This window comes from Cervus canadensis, chromosome 6 (genome assembly GCF_019320065.1).
Source record: "Cervus canadensis isolate Bull #8, Minnesota chromosome 6, ASM1932006v1, whole genome shotgun sequence".
Classification (NCBI taxonomy): domain Eukaryota; kingdom Metazoa; phylum Chordata; class Mammalia; order Artiodactyla; family Cervidae; genus Cervus; species Cervus canadensis.
In genome coordinates this window covers 56,063,346-56,087,855 of record NC_057391.1, presented here as the reverse complement: position 1 = coordinate 56,087,855, position 24,510 = coordinate 56,063,346, and the positions used below count along the sequence as shown (strand labels likewise).

Below are 24,510 nucleotides of genomic sequence, written 5' to 3'. Positions count from 1 at the left end.
ATTTATTTTTATTAGTTGGAGGCTAATTACTTTACAATATTGTAGTAGTTTTTGCTATACATTGACATGAATCAGCCATGGATTTACATGTGTTCCCCATCCTGATCTCCCCTCCTGCCTCCCTCTCCATCCCATCCCTCTGGGTCTTCCCAGTGCACCAGCCCTGAGCACTTGTCTCATGCATCCAGCCTGGGCTGGTGATCTGTTTCACCCTTGATAGTATACTTGTTTCAATGCTGTTCTCTCAGAACACCCTACCCTCGCCTTCTCCCAGAGTCTAAAAGTCTGTTCTGTACACCTGTGTCTCTTTTTCTGTTTTGTATATAGGGTTATCGTTACCATCTTTTTAAATTCCATATATATGTGTTAGTGTACTGTATTGGTCTTTATCTTTCTGGCTTACTTCACTCTGTATAATGGGCTCCAGTTTCATCCATCTCATTAGAACTGATTCAAATGAATTCTTTTTAATGGCTGAGTAATATTCCATTGTGTACATGTACCACAGCTTTCTTATCCATTCGTCTGCTGATGGGCATCTAGGTTGCTTCCACGTACTGGCTATTATGAACAGTGTTGTGATGAACATTGGGGTACACGTGTCTCTTTCAGATCTGGTTTCCTCGGTGTGTATGCCCAGGAGTGGGATTGCTGGGTCATATGGCGGTTCTATTTCCAGTTTTTTAAGGAATCTCCACATTGTTCTCCATAGTGGCTGTACTAGTTTGCATTCCCACCAACAGTGTAAGAGGGTTGGGATGGTTTTCGTCACCACCTCCTGTACAATGTTACAAATCTCCACCCATAGTTTTTCAGGCACTTTGGGTGCAGCACTCAATATGGCAACAAATTTGGAAAACTCAGCAATGGCCACAGGACTGGAAAAGGTCAGTTTTCATTCCAATCCCAAAGAATATTGGGCAATGCCAAAGAATATTCAAACTACCATACAACTGCACTCATTTCAGTTGCTAACAAAGAAAGGCTCAAAATCTTTCAAACTAGGCTTCAACAGTACATGAACCGAGAATGTCCAGATGTTCAAGCTGCATTTAGAAAAGGCAGAGGAACAAAAGATCAAATTGCCAACATCTGCTGGATCATCAAAAAAGCAAAAGAATTCCAGAAAAACATCTACTTCTGCTTCATTGACTATGCTAAAGACTTTGACTGTGTGGATCACAACAAAATGTGGAAAATTCTTAAAGGGATGGAAATACCCGACCACTTTACCTGTCTCCTGAGAAACCTGTATGCAGATCAAGAAGCAATAGTTAGAACCAGACACAGAACAATGGATTGGTTCCAAATTGGAAAAGGAGTATAATAAGGCTGTCACCCTGCTTATGCAGAGCACATCAGGTGAAATACCAGGCTAGATGAATCACAACCTAGAATCAAGACTGCTGGGAAAGATATCAACAACCTCAAATATGCAGATGACACCACACTAATGGCAGAAAGCAAAGAGGAACTAAAGAGCCTCCTGATGAAGGTGAAAGAGAAGAGTGAAAAAGCTGGCTGAAAACTCAACATTCAAAAAACTGAGATCATGGCATCTGGCCTTATCACTTCAGGGCAAACAGATATGGAAACAGTGGAAGATTTTACTTTCTTGGACTCCAAAATCACTGCAGACTATGATTTTAAAAGACGCTTGTTCCTTAGAAGAAAAGCTACGATGAACCTACACAGAATATTATGAAGCAGAGACATCACTTTGCCAACAAAAGTCTGTATAGTCAAAGTTATGGTTTTTCTGGTAGTTGTGTACAGATGTGAGAGTTGGACCATAAACAAGAGTGAGTGCCAAAGAATTGATGCTTTCAAACTGTGGTGCTGGAGAAGACTCCTAGGAGTCCCTTAGAGAGCAAGGAGATCAAACCAGTCAATGCGAAAGGAAATCAACCCTGCATATTCACTGGAAGGACTGATGCTGAAGTGGTCAATACTTTGGCCACCTGATGCCAAGAGCTGGCCCATTGGAAAAGAAACTGATTTTTGGAAAGATTGAGGGCGGGAGGAGAAGGGGGTGACCAAAGATGAGACAGCTGGATGGCATCACCAACTCAATGGACATGAGTTTAAGCAAACTTGGGAAAGTGAAGGACAGGGAAGCAAGCATGGCATGCTGCACTCCATGGGGTTGCAGGGTCGGATACAACTTAGCGACTCAAAAACAATGCATATTCTCCCAGAGCACATCATGCTTCCTTTTATCATGGCACCTACTGCTGTAAAATAATAGTCTGTTTGTCCACCTTTTCCTCTGGACTCTAGGGAAAGAACATGGTTCTTAATAATCCCTGTATCCCTAGTGTTAGCATAGTGGCTGGTACAGAGGTGTTACATAAACGTAGATTTAATGATAGATAGGTGAGTAGTAAACATGAATTCCTGCCACTACTCTCAAGGCTCCTGTAAAATGTCTACTTCTTATCTCTGATGAGGCCCAGGAGTGTGTTGATTGACACACAGAGAAAATTAGATCTAAATGAAACATCTCCTGTTGCCAACACAGTCCCCTTCAATCTTCACTGTAGTCTATGCATTCTCCTTCACAAAGCCCTCTCTAATCTCTCCATTTCTCAATGCTTTACTTTTCTTCTTTACCCCTGGAACACCCCCATACTGGGCTTAACACTGGAAATTAGTCAAGTTTAAAACCCAATATTTATTTTGAATTAATGTGTACTTTTCTAAAGCTTGGGCTTCCCTGGTGGCTCAGAGGATAAAGTGTCTGCCTGCAATGCAGGAGACCCGGGTTCAATCCCTGGGTTGGGAAGATCTCCTAGAGAAGGAAATGGCACCCCATTCCAGTACTCTTGCCTGGAAAATCCCATGGACAGAGGAGCCTGGCAGGCTACAGTCCATGGGGTCTCAAAGAGTCGGACATGACTGAGTGACTTCACTTTCTTTCACTTTCTTTTCTAAAGCTTAGAGAAAGTACACTTTTCGCACATACATTCTTCATTAAAAATGCTAACAATTTCTTTCACATCTTTAAAAACTATTCTTTCCCCATCATCCGAGTCAATTCCTTCTGAAATGTTCAGCATCACAATCTTAATTACACTTCCCTTTCTTCCTACCATTAGGAACTAGTCCACAATGCCCCAGTCAGAGTTTTTCTTTTCATGGGTTGCTGACAATATCACTCTTACAGCCCTCAAATTCTCAGATGCTTTTGAGTCTTTAATTCTAATTTAGAGATTATTACTCTTACTTCTATTCACACTGACCTCTCTTTTTCCTGTCACTATTATAAATCTATTCCTTGCCAGAAACCAAGAAAGACTTTTTTAAATTCCTAACGTGGAATAAGGAACTAGATCTTGGTTTTTGAGAATACTGTTCAAATTTAAAGGTGGTTTAATATTCCCTGAATTACAGCTTTAAGGCCCCATTTCCACCCAGGCTCCCAAGTCCTACTGAGGTTTTCTGTCACTTGGCATCAGTTTGTCTGTATACTGACAAAAAATTTAGAAAGCTGCACACTCCTAATGAGATGAGTTGTTTTGTTCACTCACCTTACCTGTGAGTAAAAACAATGAAATGTGAGTGTATCCTAGCAATTCTAGAGATAAACCTATTACATACAGTATATGCATGAATGTATTTTATTGGGAGCAGAAATTATCTTTTATTTAACTCTGCATCCCCAGCACATAGCATTCTGCCTGACACACAGTAGGGTTTAATAAATGCCTCAGTGAAAAGAAAAAATTAACAAATAAAGAGCATACAACCTCTGATTAAAAGCTAAAAAACAGTGAGCATTCGTTTCCTAAGTCCGCTGTAACAGTGGACCACAAAGTGGGTCTTAAAACAGTAAATTGTTGCTCTCTCACAGTTCCACAGGCTAGAAGTCCAAAATCAAGGGGTATGCACAGTGCTGCTCTCCCTACATGCTCTAGAGAAAGGATGTGTTCCATGCCTCTCCCCCAGCTCCCAATAGCCTCAGGCATCCTTGATTTGGGGCTCTACAGCTCCAATCTCGGCCTCCATCCTCACCTTATCTTTTTGTCTATCTTCTTCCCTGCTCTTCTCTTATACACTTGTGATTGGATTACCAGGATGATCTCATCTCAAGATTCTTAATTATATAGGCAAAGACTCTTTATCCAAATAAGATCACATACACAGTTTCCAGTGGATCTAGCTTTTGGGGTGAGGGGAGCACCATTCAAGCCATGACAATAAGGTATAGTATGATCGCAATTATTTTTTAAATAGATAGTATGTGGAATAGAAAGAGAAAAGAAGAGGAGAAAACAAAGATACTCAGATGTAAGAGAAAAGGGAGCAATAAAATGCCTTCACAAGTTCATTGCAGTTAACACTGATCTGGATAGTGGAATCAAGAGAAATATCTATCCTCTCTTTATACTCTTTTTAAGTTGTCTTCATTTTCTACCCACAAAAGACAGATAATATATCAATCTAAAATGCATGGGAGAAGTGAACACATTGAGATTAATCTCAGAAGATTTAAAGCAAAATGCCCTTGTGGTAGAAATGTACACAGTTAATCAACAAATGCTGTCAGAATTTTTCCTGGGTTTGGTTTAGACAAACCAGTGGGCTCTGACTGAAGCCAAATTTACTTACTATAATAATATGATCTCTTTTAGCTTTCAGATTTTATCTTAAGAAGGCTTTACATTATTAAAATTAATGTTCTGACATTTCCAAGGCCTTTGTGATTTAGATTTATGTTTGTTTTTTCAAAAGAAATTCTAGATATCTCCTCATGACAACAGAGAAGTGATGCATAAACCTATTTTTTAAAAAAGAGAAGCAAGTTTTAAATGTTACATAGAATGTGGTGTATTTTTAGCTTCCATTGTCATCTCAGATAAAGTGGGTACTAGCTACAGAAGAGCCTGATATTTTGTGAGCAGCTGCAACAAAGTTTGTGTTCAGAGCCAAGGAAGAACCAAACTAGTTTGAGTAATAAAAGGGAGATAAATATGAGAAGCCCCAGAACTGAGAGAAGGAGACTGGAGTCAGCTATACTGAGCATTGGATGGGGCAAGGAGAAATGATACAGGCCAACAGCCAAGAAAGAGAACTCAGGACGAAAAATGTTAAAATGCAATTTCACATTGTTTGCTATGGAGTTTGAGAAATAAACTTCCTCGTTTATACCCCCTCCAAAATCTTCATTCAACTTTACCTTGCTCTCTAATGTTTTCATCTACAGGAGCAGGGGGTTCTTCAAGGGAGTTTTAAGAGGGAAAAAAAGTGGCTAACATCTGGATTATATAAACTTTAAAAAGCAATTAGGAGAGGCCTCTGAAAAAAAGCCCATGTGCAGAGTTTTGAAAGTGCTATAATTTCCTGTTATTTCAAGATGTACCTCATTTAGGTAAATAGTCACCATTTAGAAATTCAACACTTAAAAAATTGTATTCATTCAATATAATTGATTACAATGGAAAAATCATTTATAAGAACTACAACATCACAGCTTACATACAAAAATCAGTATAGTCCATCTGCAAAACTGACATGTAGAATCGCCCATGAAATGATCAGTCTAAGAGTTAAACTGAAATTAATTTGAGGGTGAAACTCCTTGAAACTATTCTTTTACTCTGAGTTAGCAGTGTGATCTAAAATTAAATCAATTTTAAACCATTTCCACTGAGTCCAAAAAGCACTGAGACTGCTCCCACTAGCTTGTTTTTTAATTCATTGTCATTTAAGCCCATAATAGTGTGTTTTATTAACATAGTTTTAAAAACAGAAGAATCAATATTTTTCACGTCAAATTTTCCTTCCCAATATGCAGAGCTATTCATATAGACCCTGAATAGCTGTCCCCTAGACCCAGTAGTGCCATTATAACATAAATTATCTACAATGGGCTCGAGGGTTTTAATAACACTGAAACTCGGTGCTCTGTCTTGTGTTCAACACAGAAGTTTCCACTCTGGTTGCAAACCATGGGCCCTGATGAAGAAAAGATAACTCAATGCAGAGTTCATCCATTCTCCCATGAAATGAATAGAATTCCAGAACCTTGCATGTTCCCACTCACCCAATTACAAGCAGCACACAGACACACTAAATATGCATCAGCTTCAGATTCATTAAGTTCATTGACCTCACTTAGTTTTTGTTAAGGAAGCTCAAGGGCAAAAAGAGCGTATTTAATAAGAAATAATAATCCGCTCTTACCCAAGACTGACATTTTGGATCATAATCCAACAAAGGATGATGACATATGTGAATTACCCCCTCCTGAGTCAGTTATTGCCAAGAATTCAACAGCAAATGATAGATCTTTTCACCACAGGTCTGCTGCTGCTACTACTAAGTCGCTTCAGTCGTGTCCGACTCTGTGCGACCCCACAGACGGCAGCCCACGAGGCTCCTCTGTCCCTGGGATTCTCCAGGCAAGAATACTGGAGTGGGTTGCCATTTCCTTCTCCAATGCATGCATACATGCTAAGTCGCTTCAGTCCTGTCCAACTCTGTGCGACCCTATGGACAGCAGCCCAACAGGCTCTTCTGTCCACTGGATTCTCTAGGCAAGAATAATGGAGTAGGTTGCCGTTTCCTTCTCCAGACCATAGGTCTACATACCTCTAATCTGGCAGTACAAATATGGGAAGAGTTCCTTCCTAGCTGCCTAAAGGATCTGCTAGCCTTCTGAATCACTATCCAAATTTCCTCAAGGAACTCTGCAAACCAAAACTGAGGCATATGAGTGCCATATAGCTCATAATTGCAATATAAAACTTATATTCAAACCATTTCAAATTATTGATGTTTGGGGATTTACATGTGTCACTAACACATTTTTTAAAGCAGAATATTCTGGAGCTTTTTTTCATGTTGTACTGTGATTAAGAAAAGATAAACTTGAAATTTGATGGCGGTGGTCTGACAGGAAACCCTTGTTTCAGGAAACTCCCATGTGTGGTAGAACTGAAACCTCCCACACTTTGGTCAACATACCCAACCTGGTCCTGCTCACACTTAAACCCGGGATACTCTGACAAAAGTTACTATCAGTGGACTGAGTAATAATCCTTCAAGTTTCAATTACTTAATATAGGAAATAACAGGTTCAGGGTAACCATTCTAGATGGATTTGGTAAATACATCACAAAACCCAGTCTTATGGAAAAGGGTAACTATCAATTTAGAAAGATCAAGAAACTATACTTTAAAATTAAAAACAGAGTAAATATCAAGCAGTGAGGAAATGGTTATGTAAGTTATAAGATATGAATTCAAAGGAATACAGTCTTTAAAAATGCAACACTTAGAGAAGCTCAACAGGGAGGTGGTACATATATAATTATGGCTGATCTGTGTTGCTATATAGCTGAAACCAACAAAACATTGTAATGTTTCCCCAATTAAAAGTAAATTTTAAAAAATGCAACCCTTAAAAATTACATATATAAAAATAGAGATTTGGAAAATGGTAATGACATGGTGTTAAGTAAAAACAAGAGTAAAAACACACATATATACACAATTATGAAAAATCTTGAGATAGAAGAAAAAAACAGAAAGGAAATATAGGAAAATAGTAACAATAATTACTTTTGGATAGTGGAAGCATGAATGTTATTTTCTCCCGTCTACTTTTTTCTACCTCCCAAATTTCTCTTCGTAAACATATGCTATTTTTATAACAGGAAAAAATACCAAATGAAAGAAAAAGAAAGGAAATTTTCTCTTCTAATATCCAATGGGAGATATCAAACTAGAAAATTTGATTAAACAAGGAGAAAATTTACTCCTACTGAATTAATACATTTGTTTTCATAATTATGCAGCATATCTAGGAATATCAGCCTTGAAGAGGGAAGACAATACTCTGCAGTACAGAAAGCCCTTGTCTTTCCCTAAAAATACTCAATTTCAAATGAAAAATGATTGAAGAAGATTGACAGGAGGAATTCTGTGAAAGAGCTTGGGAGATTTAAGCCAAGTGTGCCAAAGCTCAGGAAAATAAAAAGTGGAATGTGTTACATAAAAAGTTGATGGGCAAGAACAAACTGATATCTAGAGGAGTCAGGGAAGTGTCCCACCTGAAGGAGGGCAGGGCCAGCTCAGATTGTCCCAGTACAGAAGTGTAAATTCAGAAGATGCTAGGTAAGTAACAAATACTAAGAAAAAGTAACACTGACTCAATTTGTTCATAGTAATACAAACCACCAGGCCAACAGCCAGCCAAAGCAAAAAGAGAGAATCCTGAGTTGAGAACCCAGAAGGTATCATGGCAGAGAGTTCATTTTCCTCTTTGCTGTTTTCTCATCTTAACCAAGAGCAGTGCCACCCAATAGAAATAGAATGCCAACCACAAATGTGGGCCACAAAGGTAATCTTAAATTTTCTAGTAGCCACATTCAAAAAAGTTTTTCAGAAGGTACATTAATTTTAATGTTATATTTAACCCAGTGTATACAAAATATAACTTCAAAAAGTAATTTAAAACAAATTATTAATGATACGTCTTACATTCTCTTTTTGGTACTAAGTCATTGAAACCTGGCATACACAATGTACTTAACAACGCATCTGAATTTGAGCCAGCCTCATTTCAAGTGCCCAGGAGCCCATGAAGCTAGCGGCTATCTAACTGGATAGCAGACTTCCATACTCCTTTCCTTGTCCCAAACCCATACGACTAGAAATGTTGATGGGACAGGACAAAAATTGGAAGCTGCATAAATACATGAAAGTCAAGAAACAATTCAGCGCTGAAGACAATACATGTAACAGGAAAGAAAGAAAAGATGAAAATGAGGAAAATTTAAATTTCTGAAAGAAAAGCTAGTAGAGTATAATCATTGATTGGCCATATGTTTGAATAAAACTGTGAGCCTTACTACAAGAAAATGTAAATCAGCATTACAGAGTTATTCTTTTGTGAGGCTCAGATAGTAAAGAATCCGCCTGCAATGCAGGAGACCCAGGCTTGATCCCTGGGTCAGGAAGATCCCCTGGAGAAGGGAATGGCAACCCACTCCAGTATTCTTGCCTGGGGAGTTCCATGGACAGAGGAGCCTGGTGGGCTACAGTTCATGGGGTTACAAAAGTCAGACACAACTGAGCGAATAACACTTTCACTTTCATATAAAAAGTTATACTATCATTTTAAAAAATCAATGAAATTCTTTCACTTGGATGTCTTTTACAATTTGAGAGATACAGGCATAGAGATAGAAGTGTGGATTAAAAAATGGCCTTGCCTAGAGGTTCTTGATGTGTCTGCATAGTAGAATCACCGTGGAAACTTGAAAACAAAACAAAACAAAACACCAAGGCCTCCCTTGCAAGCCACTCATTTACTTGCTCTGGGACTGGGTGGGGCACAGATACAACACACAGCCCAAGCTGAGCAGTGCTAGATGGAATGACCTCTGTGGAAACCTTCAGACTGGTTCACACAGCCTGGGTGTTTCTATGGTGGCAACTGGCCCAGGATGTTAGCATGCCCTGAAGAACCCTCATGAGAAACACTGAGTGTCTCCTGATATGTATTTCAAGAGGAAGAGGTAGAGTCAGCAGACGGCATTCATAACCTGGAAGAGAACGTTTACTTCCCATACATCAGACACAGCAATTTCTACAACATGGAATCATTCACTCCTGCCTAGTTTTAACACTAAAGTCGCCACAAGATTTTCTCAAAGGTTAATTGAACACCTATTTCTTAAGCACTTTCACATATTATAACAAACTACAGATGCAGAAGATTGGTCCTGACTGGAAAGGAACATAAGTAACAAAATCAAAAACATGAAATTGAAAAGGAAGTTTATAAAGAAAGAATCTTGTCTCCCTAATTATTGTGTGGCTTAGGTTAATAATGTTCATTAGCTTGCCCCATGCTAAGAATGTAGAGAAGTAATGCTCCAGGCACTAAAAGTAAGGATATATATGCTTATTCACATACATATTATATTTAGATAAACTATATATATTGTGTGTGTTAGTCGCTCAGTTGTGTCCAACTCTTTGAGACCTCATGGACTGTAGCCCGCCAGGCTCCTCTGTCTGTGGCATTCTCCAGGCAAGAATACTGGAGTGGATTGCCATTCCCTTCTCCAGGGGATCTTCCCAACCCAGGGATCAAACCTAGGTATCCTGCATTGCAGGCAGATTCTTTACCTTCTGAGCCACCAGAGAAGCCCACGAAACCATATGTATATACATATACGTAAACTAGACTTCTAATCACTCATGACATAATACAAAAATGTAGGCTTTGTGGTCTGACTACATCATCTCTATTTTATATGTAGTTTATATTATTATGTTTATATTTCTATAATTATATGCAAAGCCCTTCAGATGCAAAATAAATAGAGAAGATGTGATCTGACCACAAAGTCTACATTTACACATCATGTTGTGAGTGGTTAGAAGTCTAATTTAGGCTCTTACTTGCCATGGAATTGGAGTGGACAAGCCACTCCCTTTCTAGACCTTAATCTCAGCATCTCTAAAAAGAAGCACTATCACCACACCTTGGGGTTTTATCAGAATTAAATGTGGAAGCATGGAGCCCACACATGGTAGTTGTTGATTAAGTATGTGTTGAATCTGAATGTAAATGCCCACCTTCCTCACTTCTGAGAGCAGCAGAAGGGATACCTGAAGGCCAGAAGGAAAATTAATTGTCCCAAATCACATAGCGATCACTTACATAGATCATGTTTTCTGACTGTGCTTTCATCACACCCCCTTCCTCTCAGGGATCTCCTCCCCAAGACTGACCATGCCTCCCCTCCCTCCAGGACAAGCTGATGATACCTCCCATGCCCTAGTATGAACCTCAAGTTCAAGCCTTCTGCCAGAAGCACAAAGGGAAGCCACAGGTGCCTAGCAGTACCCAGCCCAGTGTGACACTCATCTCCAGTGACATCCAGACACCTGTGATTCTCTACAGGCTTTTTACTTTAACCCCGTGTCATGACCCACAGGTGCCTAAGATAGACACCAAAGCACTTTCCTAATATTTTCTGTTAACACTGCCATGGGATTACACATGCATTAACAACTCTTAAGTCAACTTCCCTGAAAGCAGATCCTGAGACGAGGATTCATACACAAAGAATTCATTAGGAAAGCACATCTGAGAGAAAATGGTAATGAAGATGAGAAGCACATGGAAGGGGAAGAAGCCACACAAGGGTATGACTGCAGGCAAAGTCCCACCTTCAGCCTGATCTCAACACGCACTTGCAGTGCAAAGTAAACCTCAGAGCTTATCCAACTCGAGGTAGGGGCACTGCTCTTTCTTACTCTTGCACTAACTGGTCATTGGTTCCAGTAGTCTGAGGGCAGTGCTCTGAAGAAAGTAGCAAGTGCAAGCCCTTTGAAGCAATGCAGACAGCAGCCCAGGGTGAGCCCAGCAACACAGTAGTGGTCTGACACGTCCCTCACAGCATCCTCTACAATCACCAGCTCCAAAGGAGGACTGAGAGCTCCCTGGGCTTTCTCAAATCTAAGCCCATCTGATGTCTCCAACTTTGCAAGTCCCAAAAAGTAAAAAGCCAATCTTGAAAGCCACAGTACATTCTGTGAAGACCACAATCCCAGCCACTGGTATTGGCTAGTAAAGGGACTCTGCAACATTTTACAGATAAAGCTCCTCTGGTAGATTGCCCTCTCAGCAAGAATACTTGTTACTGCTCAGTTTGAAAGTTCAACAGCCACTCAGCCACTGTGCTAGGCTCAAGGGACACAAACATGATCAACAGAGATGGCCTAAAGGAGTTCACAGTAGTAGATAATCTTAAAAATGGAAAATGCAGTGTGATTTTTAACCATATCTTAAAGAATACTCCATTCTCAGGACTGCCCTATGGTCCAGCAGTTAAGAATCCACCTTCCGATGGAGAGGACCCGGATTCGATCACAGGTGGGGGAACTAAGATCCGGTATGCCACAACTAAGACTTGATGCAGCCAAAAATAAATAAATAAATATTCTGAAAAAAAAGAACGCTCCATTCTGGATGTGTGCTTCCACCTTCAACTGTACAGAATCAGCAACAGTACTTTTCAAAATGTCACACATATAAAATTACAAAGAGATGCTACCTCAAAAGGAATTGACAAAGAGCTAAATGAAAGCACAAGTAAGCCAGTGCTACTTCTAATAATCATGACAAAGATTATTGTGTGGGACACATGCAACCATCAAGTTTCTGAATATCTATAAGTTACTGGATTACTCCCATGGCCTCCAGGTAGAGGCCTCAATATCTTTCACTGCCCAAATATGGTCACAAAATTTAACTGGTAATTTGAGATTCATTAAAAGATACACTGAAGGCTTTAGTTCAAATTCATCATGTAATTGCATATATTTTTAACATATTCCATATGAGATGATAATTCAAAGTAATGAGACTGATTATCAAATGTTCTTTGGGGAATTAGTCAGATCATATTATCAGATCTAATTCCCAGTCAGAACTGCAAGGCTTGAGAAATTCAAGATAGGCAACAGTCCAACTCAAAGCCATACACTACATCAGCTTACAAAAAGTCACCACCTCATAAGAACTTGCTCATCACCACAAAAGTACTCAGGGTCAGGACTAAACTCAAGTCTCTCTGAGTGCGAAACCCAGGCTTTTAAACGCCATGCTATAGTGGCGTTTCAAATTTCAATTCAAAATCTGCTGACACTGGAAACGAACCACATGGTTCCAAGCATCTTTAGGACGTGTCCATGTCACACCAGGATCATACTCTCAAGAGGCTCTGTTTCTATAACTGTGGTTTTAGATTAAGATCATTTTTCTTCACTGTGCATTTAACACCATTTTCTAAAATAATCTAATAAAGGAAAACTATACGTATTCATTGCACTGTAAATAATCAGTCAATATTTTACTTATAGAAAGAGATTACTTTAATCCTACCAGTTATTGTCTAAGCTACCTAGCCCTTCTTGATGTCCATTTCTTGGAATTTTTCCATCTCATGTGATTAATTCATTTTATGATATTCCCTTTAAAAACTACATTCTTCACAGTATCCAAATGCTTCAAAATCATCAGCAGACATGACTGATTGCCAGACTGAAGTACAATGTTATAAATTTTCTTTGCCATATGTTATTATTAGAAAAAATGGGACAAAGAGACTAAGAAACAATGAAATGAAGGTTTAAAATTTACCTTTTTGAAAGTTTTCTGAAGGCATTTTTGCTATTGTTTGTGTGTAAATACACATTTTAAGCCATTTCAGGGTCAAGAACCATTCCCGTATATATTTTTTTATTGATGGATGAATTTTACAGCAATTAAACATCTGTGTTATGGTGGATAATCCATCCTAAACTCAACCATCAAGTTGGTACAAAGTTCTTATCAGTATACTTTATATGTGTTGAAGTCTCTCTAGCAATATTCCCAGAAATTACCAAATCAAATCATTCAAATACTTACTAAACGTCTACTACATAAAAGACATCATATGTGTGCCAGTTCCAAACAGTGTTAGATGGTTAGATCTAGAAATGAAAAAGTAACTATAGCATGTCTGTATTCGACAAAGGAAACCCCAAAGAAATTTATTTGAAGTAGAAGCTGAGCGGGTAGCACAAGCATTTGCTGAACATAAAAGAGAGCGATGAAGATACAAAGGACTTACACTGCAATTTTTAACAAGTTAAAAGGGGGAAGAAACATATATTCAACTAAAAGAGAAAGTCACCAATGATCAAGACCTGCTTGATGACCAGAAATCTTAAAAGTAACTTAAAAAATGTATTTCTTACTTGCTGTCGATGAGCACTTCAGATTGCCGATTATTCACCTGATTATCACTCTTGTGGCGAAACTGAAAATCAAAGCGTTTGTGAAAAGATATATTAAATCAGTGCTCTGTGGTGACCTAAATGGGAAAGAAATCCCAAAAAGAGGGGATGTATGTATACATATGTACAGCTAATTCACAATGCTGTAGAGCAAAAACTAACACAACATTGTAAAACAAACATACTCCAATAAAAAATTTTTAAAACATATTGTCATACTTTGTCAGCACAAATAGCGACACTGAAAATACTTTGAGTTCATCTGTTTAGAAAACAACATCATCAGTCTAAAATGAGCATGACTTAGGCTTACCTTGGCCACAGCTCCATGTGTTCTAAATTAAGACCCTTCTCACTAAATCTCATTCTGGGTGTCACCAATGGAATAAGTCTGGCCACACGCTCTTGCAATTCCCACACATTTTTAGCTGTCTTCTAAGAAGACAATGTGCCCTTTACTCTGTCACATAGTTCCAGAGAAAACCATACATGAATTTTGATGTCTTCAACAAGGAATGGGGGCTTCCATTTTTCTCACATATGTGCTCAAGACTTTACTGAACATCATCCATTCTGTTTTATGGATTTCTTTGAAGTCAAGCAATTACTTGTAACAACATGTATTCTTATTCTCCAGAAATTCTAATTATTAACAGTGATCTTATGAAATACTGAACATTTAAAACAAAATCAAAATACAATACTGAACCACATTTGGTGTGGATTTATGTTTTTACGCCCAAGTGATCCTATTTCTTATGCTGTATCAGTAATGTAAATATCTTATATTGCTTAGAAGAATCCACACATTATGAGCCTTCTGCTAAACTAGTAAATGAGCAGCCATTCAGATAGGAACAGGCTAAAGTAGAGATAAAATGTTATTTCAATTGATTAGGCTAAATGCACAAATGAAGAGGCGGTAGTATCAGGAGATAAGAAATTTTGATTTCTAGATTTTAATCATCAGGATTATCACTTTTTCCTTAAAAAAAAAAAAACACCTAGCATTGTATTAATATCACAGTATATAAATTGTTTCAATCAGCCCTTCCCCTTTTCAACATCCCTACCAAATCCATCCCATTCTTTCTGTTATGCTATGCTCAGTGCATACAATTACACTGATTGCCATGTATAAGTAAATGAATATTACTAAAGAAAAATGATACTTAGCCTTTGTTAACAGGGAAAGAGTTTTACAACACTGCTAGAAGAGTAAATTAAGTCAACCCATCATTGGCATGCACACTTCTCTCCAGCAATAAGAATGGAAACGTTATTCTGTGAGAATATGTAATCTGAAAGGGGTGGATGTTCTGTTTTTCCCTCCATACCTATACCTCATCCTTCTACACTCTGCCCTGTGCCAGGGGATGCTCATCTACTGAATCCCTGCCTTTTGGCTACTGATTGGGCTTGGGTGGTATTGACAGAAAATCATGGGGTCAGAGGAGAGTAAAATGGGGGTATATATTCCTGGTTTCTACTGAACTGAGTCAGCAGTGGGTGCTTCCTCTATATATAGCCCTCAACTACAGCTCCAGGTCTGAGAACTGCCTCCTCCCTTTGCCCCTTCAGGCCTAGAAGTAGTACTGCCACCTTCATTGCTACCCTAGGTACTTTTCCTCACTCACAACCCTTTTAATAATCCCTTCATTTTTAATCTTTCTCCAATCTTCCCCCATTCCACAGTGACATCTGTTTCCTGCCAAGACTCTAACTGATAAAGATATTATTGTTAAACTAGATATATTATCATAAAAATAAAAAGATATTCAAGCATTCACTATAGAAGAGACAAAAGGAGACTCTATATCTAACCTGAACAAGCTTCCCAGGTGGCACTAGTGGCAAAGAACCCACCTCCCAAGTAGGAGACATAGAGATGCAGGTTTGATCCCTGGGTCAGGTAGATTCCCTAGAGGGGCTGGCAACCCACTCCAGGATTCTTCCCTGGAGAATCCCATGGACAGAGGAGCCTGGTGGGCTACAGTCCATGGGGTCGCAAAGAGTCAGCCACGACTGAAGCAGCTAAGCACACAAATTGCCTAGCTGGCTGGCATCACAGAAAATCACTATAGAGTTCACTGCCTAAAAGCTGAGCGGCCTACTCTCCGGGCTTCAGGATGCTCAGGCTTTTCCAAGGGATCTTGCCATTGACACAGATGGAGCTTGGGAGGACTAGAAACAATTATCACAGGTTCAGGAGATATATAAACCTATCACTCAATGGCATATAGAGAGCTATTGAGGATAGAGTATATGCAGTCACCTAGGGTGAGAATAGAATTTGTCTGGATTTAGAATGCTTGGTTTTCCCAAAACTGTTTTAAATCTGAATTTGAATGACTTCCTTTGGATTATGGAGGTTTCAAAACTCTCTATCATCTTATACCTTGATTATTTACATTAGTTGCTTGACTTTTGAAATTACTTGATTTTGTAATTTCATGCGAAGATGGGCTCAATAAAGGACAGAAATGGTATGGACCTAACAGAAGCAGAAGATATTAAGAAGAGGTGGCAAGAATATACAGAAGAACTATACAAAAAAAGATCTTTACGACCCAGATAATCATAATGGTGTGATCACTCACCTAGAGCCAGACATCCTGGAATATGAAGTCTAGTGAGCCTTAGGAAGTATCACTATGCACAAAGCTAGTGGAGGTGATCGAATTCCAGCTGAGCTATTTCAAATCCTAAAAGATGATGCTGGGAAAGTGCTGCACTCAATATGTCAGCAAATTTGGAAAACTCAGCAGTGGACACAGGACTGGAAAAGGTCAGTTTTCATTCCAATCCCCAAGAAAGGCAATGTCAAAGAATGCTCAAACTACCACACAATTGCACTCATCTCACATGCTAGTAAAGTAATGCTCAAAGTTTTCCAAGCCAGGCTTCAAACAGTATGTGAACCATGAACTTCCAGATGTTTAAGCTGGTTTTAGAAAAGGCAGAGGAACAAATTGCCAACAAATTTCCAACATCCACTGGATCATCGAAAAAGCAAGAAAGTTCCAGAAAAACTTCTATATCCGCTTTATTGACTATGCCAAAGCCTTCGACTGTGTGGATCACAATAACCTGTGGAAAATTCTGAAAGAGATGGGAGTACCAGACCACCTGACCTGCCTCTTGAGAAACCTGTATGCAGGTCAGGAAGCAACAGTTAGAACTGGACATGTAATAACAGACTGATTCCAAATAGGAAAAGGAGTACATCAAGGCTGTATATTGTCACGCTGCTTATTTAAGTTATATGCAGAGTACATCATGAGAAACGCTGGGCTTGATGAAGCACAAGCTGGAATCAAGATTGCTGGGAGGAATATCAATAACCTCAGATATGCAGATGATACCACCCTTATGGCAGAAAGTGAAGAACTAAAGAGCCTCTTGATGAAAGTGAAAGAAAAGAGTGAAAAAGTTGACTTAAAGCTCAACATTCAGAAAACTAAGATCATGGCATCTGGTCCCATCACTTCATGGCAAATAGATGGGGAAACAGTGGAAACAGTGGCTGACTTTATTTTGGGGGGCTCCAAAATCACTGCAGATGGTGATTACAGCCATGAAATTAAAAAACACTTACTCCTTGGAAGGAAAGTTATGACCAACCTAGACAGCATATTAAAAAGCAGAGACATTACTTTGCCAACAAAGGTCTGTCTAGTCAAGGCTATTGTTTTTCCAGTAGTCATGAATGGATGTGAGAGTTGGACTATAAAGAAAACTGAGCGCCAAAGAATGGGTGTTTTTGAACTGTGGTGTTGGAGAAGACTCTTGAGAGTCCCTTGGACTGCAAGGAGATCCAACCAGTCCATCCTAAAGGAGATCAGTCCTGGGTGTTCATTGGAAAGACTGATGTTGAAGTTGAAACTCCAATATTTTGGCCACCTGATGTGAAGAGCTGACTCATTTGAAAAGACTCTGATGTTGGGAAAGATTGAAGGCAGGCAGAGAAGGGGACAACAGAGGATGAGATGGTTAGATGGCATCACTGACTCAATGGACATGAGTTTGGGTAAACTTCGGGAGTTGGTGACAGACAGGGAGGCCTGGCATGCTGAGGTTCATGGGATCGCAAAGAGTCAGACACAACTGAGCAACTGAACTGAACTGGTATGATGAGCAGAGGATGCTGCTGCTGCTAAGTCGCTTCAGTCATGTCCGACTCTGTGCGACCCCATAGATGGCAGCCCACCAGGCTCCCCTGTCCCTGGGATTCTCCAGGCAAGAACACTGGAGTGGGTTGCCGTTTCTGTCTCCAATTAATGAAAGTGAAAAGTGAAAGTGAAGTCGCTCAGTCGTGTCCTACTCTTAGTGACCCCATGGACTGCAGCCCACCAGGCTCCTCTGTCCATGGGATTTTCCAGGCAAGAGTACTGGAGTGGGGTGCCATTGCCTTCTCCGGAGCAGATGATGTGAGAATACCTAATATATATACCAGTTCCTAAAAATTAGACAAAGACTTGAGATACAGGATAAATAATACTTTACTGAATGGAAACAGGTTTGTCTATCAATTCTGATCTTACCACTAATTAGTTGTATGTTCATTAGGAAATCTTTAGTTCTTTATAGGTGAGTGTCTTCATGTATAAAATGAGGGAGTGAGTCTACTTATTGAAGCCCCCTTGCTATTACCATAAATAGGCTCTGGCTCTATGACCTCTATATTAATCATCAAATAACCATAAAGCTTCTTATGGTAAATATTTGCCAAAATAACTTCATTCAAAAATTTCAAATGGATCTCTATTTTCTACTTCTGAGAGTTCACAACTGAAACTGAGAGCGCAGGAATGCTCAGAAGCAAATACTTACATAGTCATCTGTGGCGTCTTTGACAGCTGTCATAGTTACCACTAGGACCAACGGTACAATGGTGGTAAACCAAGTCAAGGAGGAAATTTCTGGAATCAGCTGAAACAAACATTTCAAGTAGTTTAGTGCTTTTATGTTTCATAAATATAGCTTTCAAGTTTTGTCATTCAACTTCATAAGACAACAGAAATTAATGAAATGATATTCATATTTTTGTACAAGTGTAGAACATTCAATAATTTAAGTGCTTGTACTCAGATATAAGACACACAGAATAAAAGAATCATTGAAACAATTTTCAGACTACCTGGCAAAAAAAATTAAATTTTTACAGCAAGTTGTGAAGAAAGCTTCTTGAAGTCTTTCGCATATGATGATCTTTCCCCAGGATGATAAATGTCACCTATCTTTTCTCAGCTTCTCAATTCAACTTTTCACAGTTTTACCAGTTCCTTACCAATTCTCAAAGAGAGAATCTTTGAGCACCTACCTTGCACCAGACACAATCCCAAATACTTTTATATATGATATCACTTGATCTTCAGAGAAGTTTATCAAGTTAGATTCTGTTCCAGAGGTGTTTTGCACAAATCTAGAATGTTTATATTCCATGTAAATAGTGCACAGCACAGAATACACTGTGAATGACAGCCACGAGTCAAGAAACGCCACAACCCTGGGTACCATTTTCCTATTTTATAAAAAAAAAAGTATCAGAGAAGTCAAACTGATTTAGCAGCCCAGAACATATGCTGCTAAAAATTGAACCTAGGTCCATTTGACTCCAAAGCCTGGGGCTCTACCTGTAAAGCCACCCACCTCAGAGAGACAGAGTGACAGTCAACATGACTCTTACAGAGGGAGTCTTCAAGTGGGGTTCACTTTGGAGTTACTTCAGGGCCATCAGGCAGGCAAGAATGGGTGGACATGGTCAGTGTATATTGATCAGGCCTCAACCAAACAGCACTACAATAAATTTTATGTAATAGCTTCCACATAAGATTAAAAAATAAAAATAAAAACCCTCAAAAGCCTCTGAAGGACCAACAAAAACATCAGCCTGAGTGGCAGAAAACCTGGATTCTAGTCAGAGTTCTATCATTAACACATAGTAAAAGCTTCACACCTCACTTAACCTCTCCAGATCTCATTTCTGCATCAATAAAAGAAAGGAGGTTATACTGAACCATCCTAAAGACCCCTTCTAGATATAAAGTTCTGTGAACAGGAACCTTTGGTCATAAATAAGAAAACCCATTAGAGAAATTAGAGAAGTGGTGTAAAGGGTTCTACGAAGACACCAAAAGCAAATTCATGGGGGGAAGAGAAAAAAAGTCTCTTCCAAAATTGTAAGGTGTACTTTAAGTGCTATTTTTTTTTTCTTTTGTTGAGCATCCAGTTCTTTTTTTTTTTTTCTCCCTACTCCAGGAGGACTCCTCAGACCCTACCTGCTTACCTCTTAATGGTTTCACGCCCTCTTAAACTCTCTTTCCAAAGTTCTTTTCAACTTTCCCTTACAGTACTTGGTGACTATTGATCTTGTGCAGGTATTTAGCCTTAGCTGGAGTTTACCACCCACTTTGGGCTGCATTCCAAAGCAATCAGACTCCAGGGAGACCTGGTCTGGTGTACCAGGTCTACCAGCCTCACACCAACCCTGGGCTGGGCCTCCATCAGAAGGAACAACCAGTTGTTTTCAACTCTTCCCTTATTTCTTAATATCCCTCTACTTTGAGCACACATAATTTTGATAGACTGATTCCATCCAACTGGCTTCTGGACTTTGGCATATGATCTAGGTCAAGGCAATCACTGCATTAAATTCCTGTGCCAGAGTGACAGGTTTGGAAAAGGAAGGTAACAGCATGGTCCAATTAAAGCTAATCCCAAGACTTTTTAGAGAACAGAAAAAGTGATTCATTTTCATTCTCTTTCTCCCTCTTTCTTCTCCCACTGCCTCTCCCTCTCCCCCTCTGCCTCTCTTTTACATCAGCATTGAAGCCAGGAAAATAAAACTCTGAAGTTTTCAAGAATCACCAAGTAGAGAGGGTCTGCCTGAGAGTAAACATGAAGGGAATAAAAAAAAATAAAAGTGACATCCTGTTGAAATAGTTTACTCATGAATTGTCATAAAGTACATTAAGTGAATTTAGATGTCTGCGACTTACATTAAGTGAATTTAGATGTCTGCGACTTACAACCAAGATTCTTAAGACAGTTATTCTACTGAATAAATAGTTGTTTAATTAAAGAAAAAATAGTGCTCAAGCTATAATCAAGACTGTATATATCCAGTTCATCTTCTTACCTCCTATGATTAATGCATAGTCCAGCAGATTCAGAATCTGTTTGATGTGATTACTCTAAAATAAATATGAGGTAAATAACCGGCTAATATGAGCCACTTATATGTATGCTAAATATTTGATTTATGCCTTTCCTTCCTGAAATATCAGTAAAATTTGAAATTTCACTTAGGTTCAAATTTTAGTCAAGTGGGAAGAAAAAGGAAGGTTACCAACTACCAATGAATCACTCAAAACCATAAAAAAGTCACAGTGAAATAACATATAGCATTTATTTATATATGTGTAAAAATATGTCACTGTTCTTAAGATGCAAATAAAATTTGGCAAATTAAGTTCCACAAAACACTAGTCAGATAAATTCTTTGCTTCAACTCTGTCAATACCCATGCTGTGAATGTGATAGGGAGATAAAGAAAGGAAGCAGGCTGTGAACAGTAATTATTAGGCTCTGGTTTGGTTCAAATAAAGTGCAAGGCAGCATTTTTAAATGACCTCAGTGTTTAAAATGATGAATGTACTAGTTTTTTACCCATTCCTAACCCTCCCACACTTGTGAAGAGAAACAGCAATAAAAACATTAAAAATCTGATAAGGCTGCTTTCTTTGCATGAACATTTAGATAAGCAAAATAATTTTTTCAAATTATATGAATACTCTTAACAAACAGATGATGAAGAAATACAGCCTAAACATTACCTGCAAAATCAGAAGGAAAAGGAAATATGCATTTGCCACTCTTTGGAACTGTTCAAATAAATTAATCGGCAAGAAGGTGAGAATGTTGTACTTGGATGTGTGGATACGATTATCCTGAAAAAGAAACAGCATCACATTAGTTTGGGGTGAGGCATGAGTCATTATCAGAAACAGCTCTAAACTTATGAGACAGAGCATGAGTTATGCCAGAGCAAGAAAGATAAGCCGATTATCTAGGAAATTTTAAACTCTGTATGGGCCAAGGGTTTCATTTTTCTCAAGACGACATGCTGATACTAGGTGAAATTACCATTCAATGTTATAAAATCACCCATGACTTAAAAATTTATCAAGTGCAAAAGTCTGCCCCTGACATTTTTTTTTCTTATGTCTTACTCACTTGGCAGCCATTTCTTGAGAACCTACTGTTTACAGACACTGAGCTCGTGTGAAGTAAAAACGAACTTCAGAATCACTTGGTTCACCTTCCCAAAGCCATGACCTTTAGCTAACTCTGACAAGGGGCCCCTAGGTCTATCTTTGAGAGTCTTCTGGTGGAAAACTGACCACCTTACAAGGCAGGTATAATCCTGTTTCCATTTCAGGATGAGAAATGATAGAAAGGTCTTTATTATGAGAGACTCAAATCTGCCTCCCTGTACATTTTGCCATGTGCCAAATTCCATCCCTGGGGTCACCTAAATAAATTCTAAGCCCTTTCCATATTGACAATCTTCAAATACTTGAGGGTGACTCATAGGACTCCCCTAAATCTTCTCCATTATAATCTAGGTGTTCACAAAACCCTTAGCCATTCTCCATGACTTTTTCATGGACATCTCTTCCTGGTTGGCCTCTTCTGCATCCAACCCAACTTCTCTGCCTCTCTCTTAAAACATGGTGTCCAAATGCAAATATTCATTGCAGATCTAGCTCAACTGGTCCACATACAAAAGAGACTTTGATGTTCTGTGTTCTGAATTATTGTACTAACTTGCCTTAAAATTTCATTAGCATTTTGTCAATTAATCTGTTTATTCACATTGTTTTGATGAATTAAAATCTCAAGGTCATTTCTTCATAAATCATTATTAAATCAGGTCTCCCATTTCTAAACATTCACAGATTACTTTTTTTAAGTCCTGATGATTTTTCACATATTCCTATTATAGAAGTCAAATAAAAAAATTAATCTTGAGTGTGCTATCACAAAAGCACTAAATATTCCTCCCAACTTTGTGTCATCAAAGAATTTCAAACACATGCCTTTTATATAGTCTTTCAAAACTATATAAAACTAATTCATTAAAAAGTACAGAGCTAAAAACAAAAAAAAATTTAATAAAAGAAATAAAACTATAGCAAGATACTGGAGATTTCTCCACAGACTATAGTTGATATCTTTTTCAGGCGTTTACATAAAACATATTAAATATATTTTATTTAACAACTTATAAGTCTAACTACATTCTCATGAGACTTCACTCTATTTTATTCACAAACAAAGCAGAAGAAATTTGGTGTGACAGATCTTACTGACACTCAGAATCAGCATGCCCAGAGAATTTTTATCCACTAATATCATAAAATGGAGATTAGTCCATATGATTTTTTAAATTTATTTTTTATTGAAATATAGCTGATTTATAATGTTTTTCTAGTTTCTTGTATGAAGCAAAATAATTAATTTAAATATATCTATATTCCTTTTCATATTCTTTTCCATTATGGTTTATTACAGGATATTAAATATAGTTCCCTATGCTACAGAATAGGACCTTGTTTACATCTTTTTCTATATATAATAGCTTGCATCTGCTAACTCCAAACTCCTAATCCATCCATCCACCACCACCCTTCCCCTTGGCAACCACAAGTCTGTTTGCTATGTCTATGAGTCTGTTCTGTTTCATAAATAGGCTTGTTTGTGCTGTATTTTACTTTTTAATTAACTTTTATTGGAGTATAGTTGCTTTACAATGTTGTGTTAGTTGTGTCATATTTTAGATTCCACATATAAGTGATATCACATGGTATTTGTATTTCTCTTTCTGACTTACTTCACTTATATGATAATCTCTACTTCCATCCTTGTTGCTGCACATGGCATCATTTCATTCTTTTTATGGCTGAGTTACATTCCACTGTGTGTGTGTGCATACACGTGGCTATGTGTATAAGCATATACACATACACATATATCATATCTTCTCTATCCATTCATCTGTTGATGGACATTTAGTTGCTCCCATGTCTTGGCTATTATAAATAGTGCTACAATGAACACTGGGGTGCATGTATCTTTTTGAATTATAGTTTATCTGGATATATGCTCAGGAGTATGATTGCTGGATCATATGGCAACTCTATTTTTAGCTTTTTGAGGAGTCTCCATACTGTTTTCCATAGTGATTTACATTCCCATCAACTATATAGAAGGGTTTCTCCGCACCCTATGCAGCATTTGTCATTTGTAAATGACAGCCATTCAGCCCAGTGTCAAGTGATACCTCATCATAGATTTGATTCTCTAATAATTAGCCATGTTGACCATCTTCTATGAGCCTATTGATCATCTGCATATTATCTTTGAAGAAATGTCTATTTAGGACTTATGTCCATTTTTTTGATTGGGTTATTTGTTCTGTTATTGAGTTGTATGAGATATTTGTATATTTTGGAAATTAAGCTGTCAGTTGCATCATTTCCAAATATTTTCTCCCAGTCCATAGGCTGTCTTTTCTTTTTGTTTATGGTTTCCTTGGCTGTGCAAAAGCTTTTAGGTTTGATTAGATCCCATTTTTTTGTTGTTGTTTTATCTCTATTGTTTTGGGAGACTGATCTAAGAAAACACTGATACAAT

General features: G+C 38.3%; 1 protein-coding gene across 5 annotated transcripts in view; it reads right to left on the bottom strand.

The window, feature by feature from the left end:
- The window catches only part of ATP8B4 (ATPase phospholipid transporting 8B4 (putative)), a 264,538-nt gene that overhangs the window by 172,664 nt on the left and 67,364 nt on the right, over window positions 1–24,510 (bottom strand). For all 5 annotated transcript variants that reach the window (XM_043472025.1, XM_043472023.1, XM_043472022.1 and 2 more), the window contains exons 4-6: window positions 21,648–21,761; window positions 18,643–18,741; window positions 13,771–13,832 (exon numbers count right to left, since the gene is read on the bottom strand). In XM_043472025.1, coding sequence (XP_043327960.1) covers window positions 13,771–13,832; window positions 18,643–18,741; window positions 21,648–21,761 — 275 coding nt within the window. The remainder of the gene's footprint in view (window positions 1–13,770; window positions 13,833–18,642; window positions 18,742–21,647; window positions 21,762–24,510) is intronic.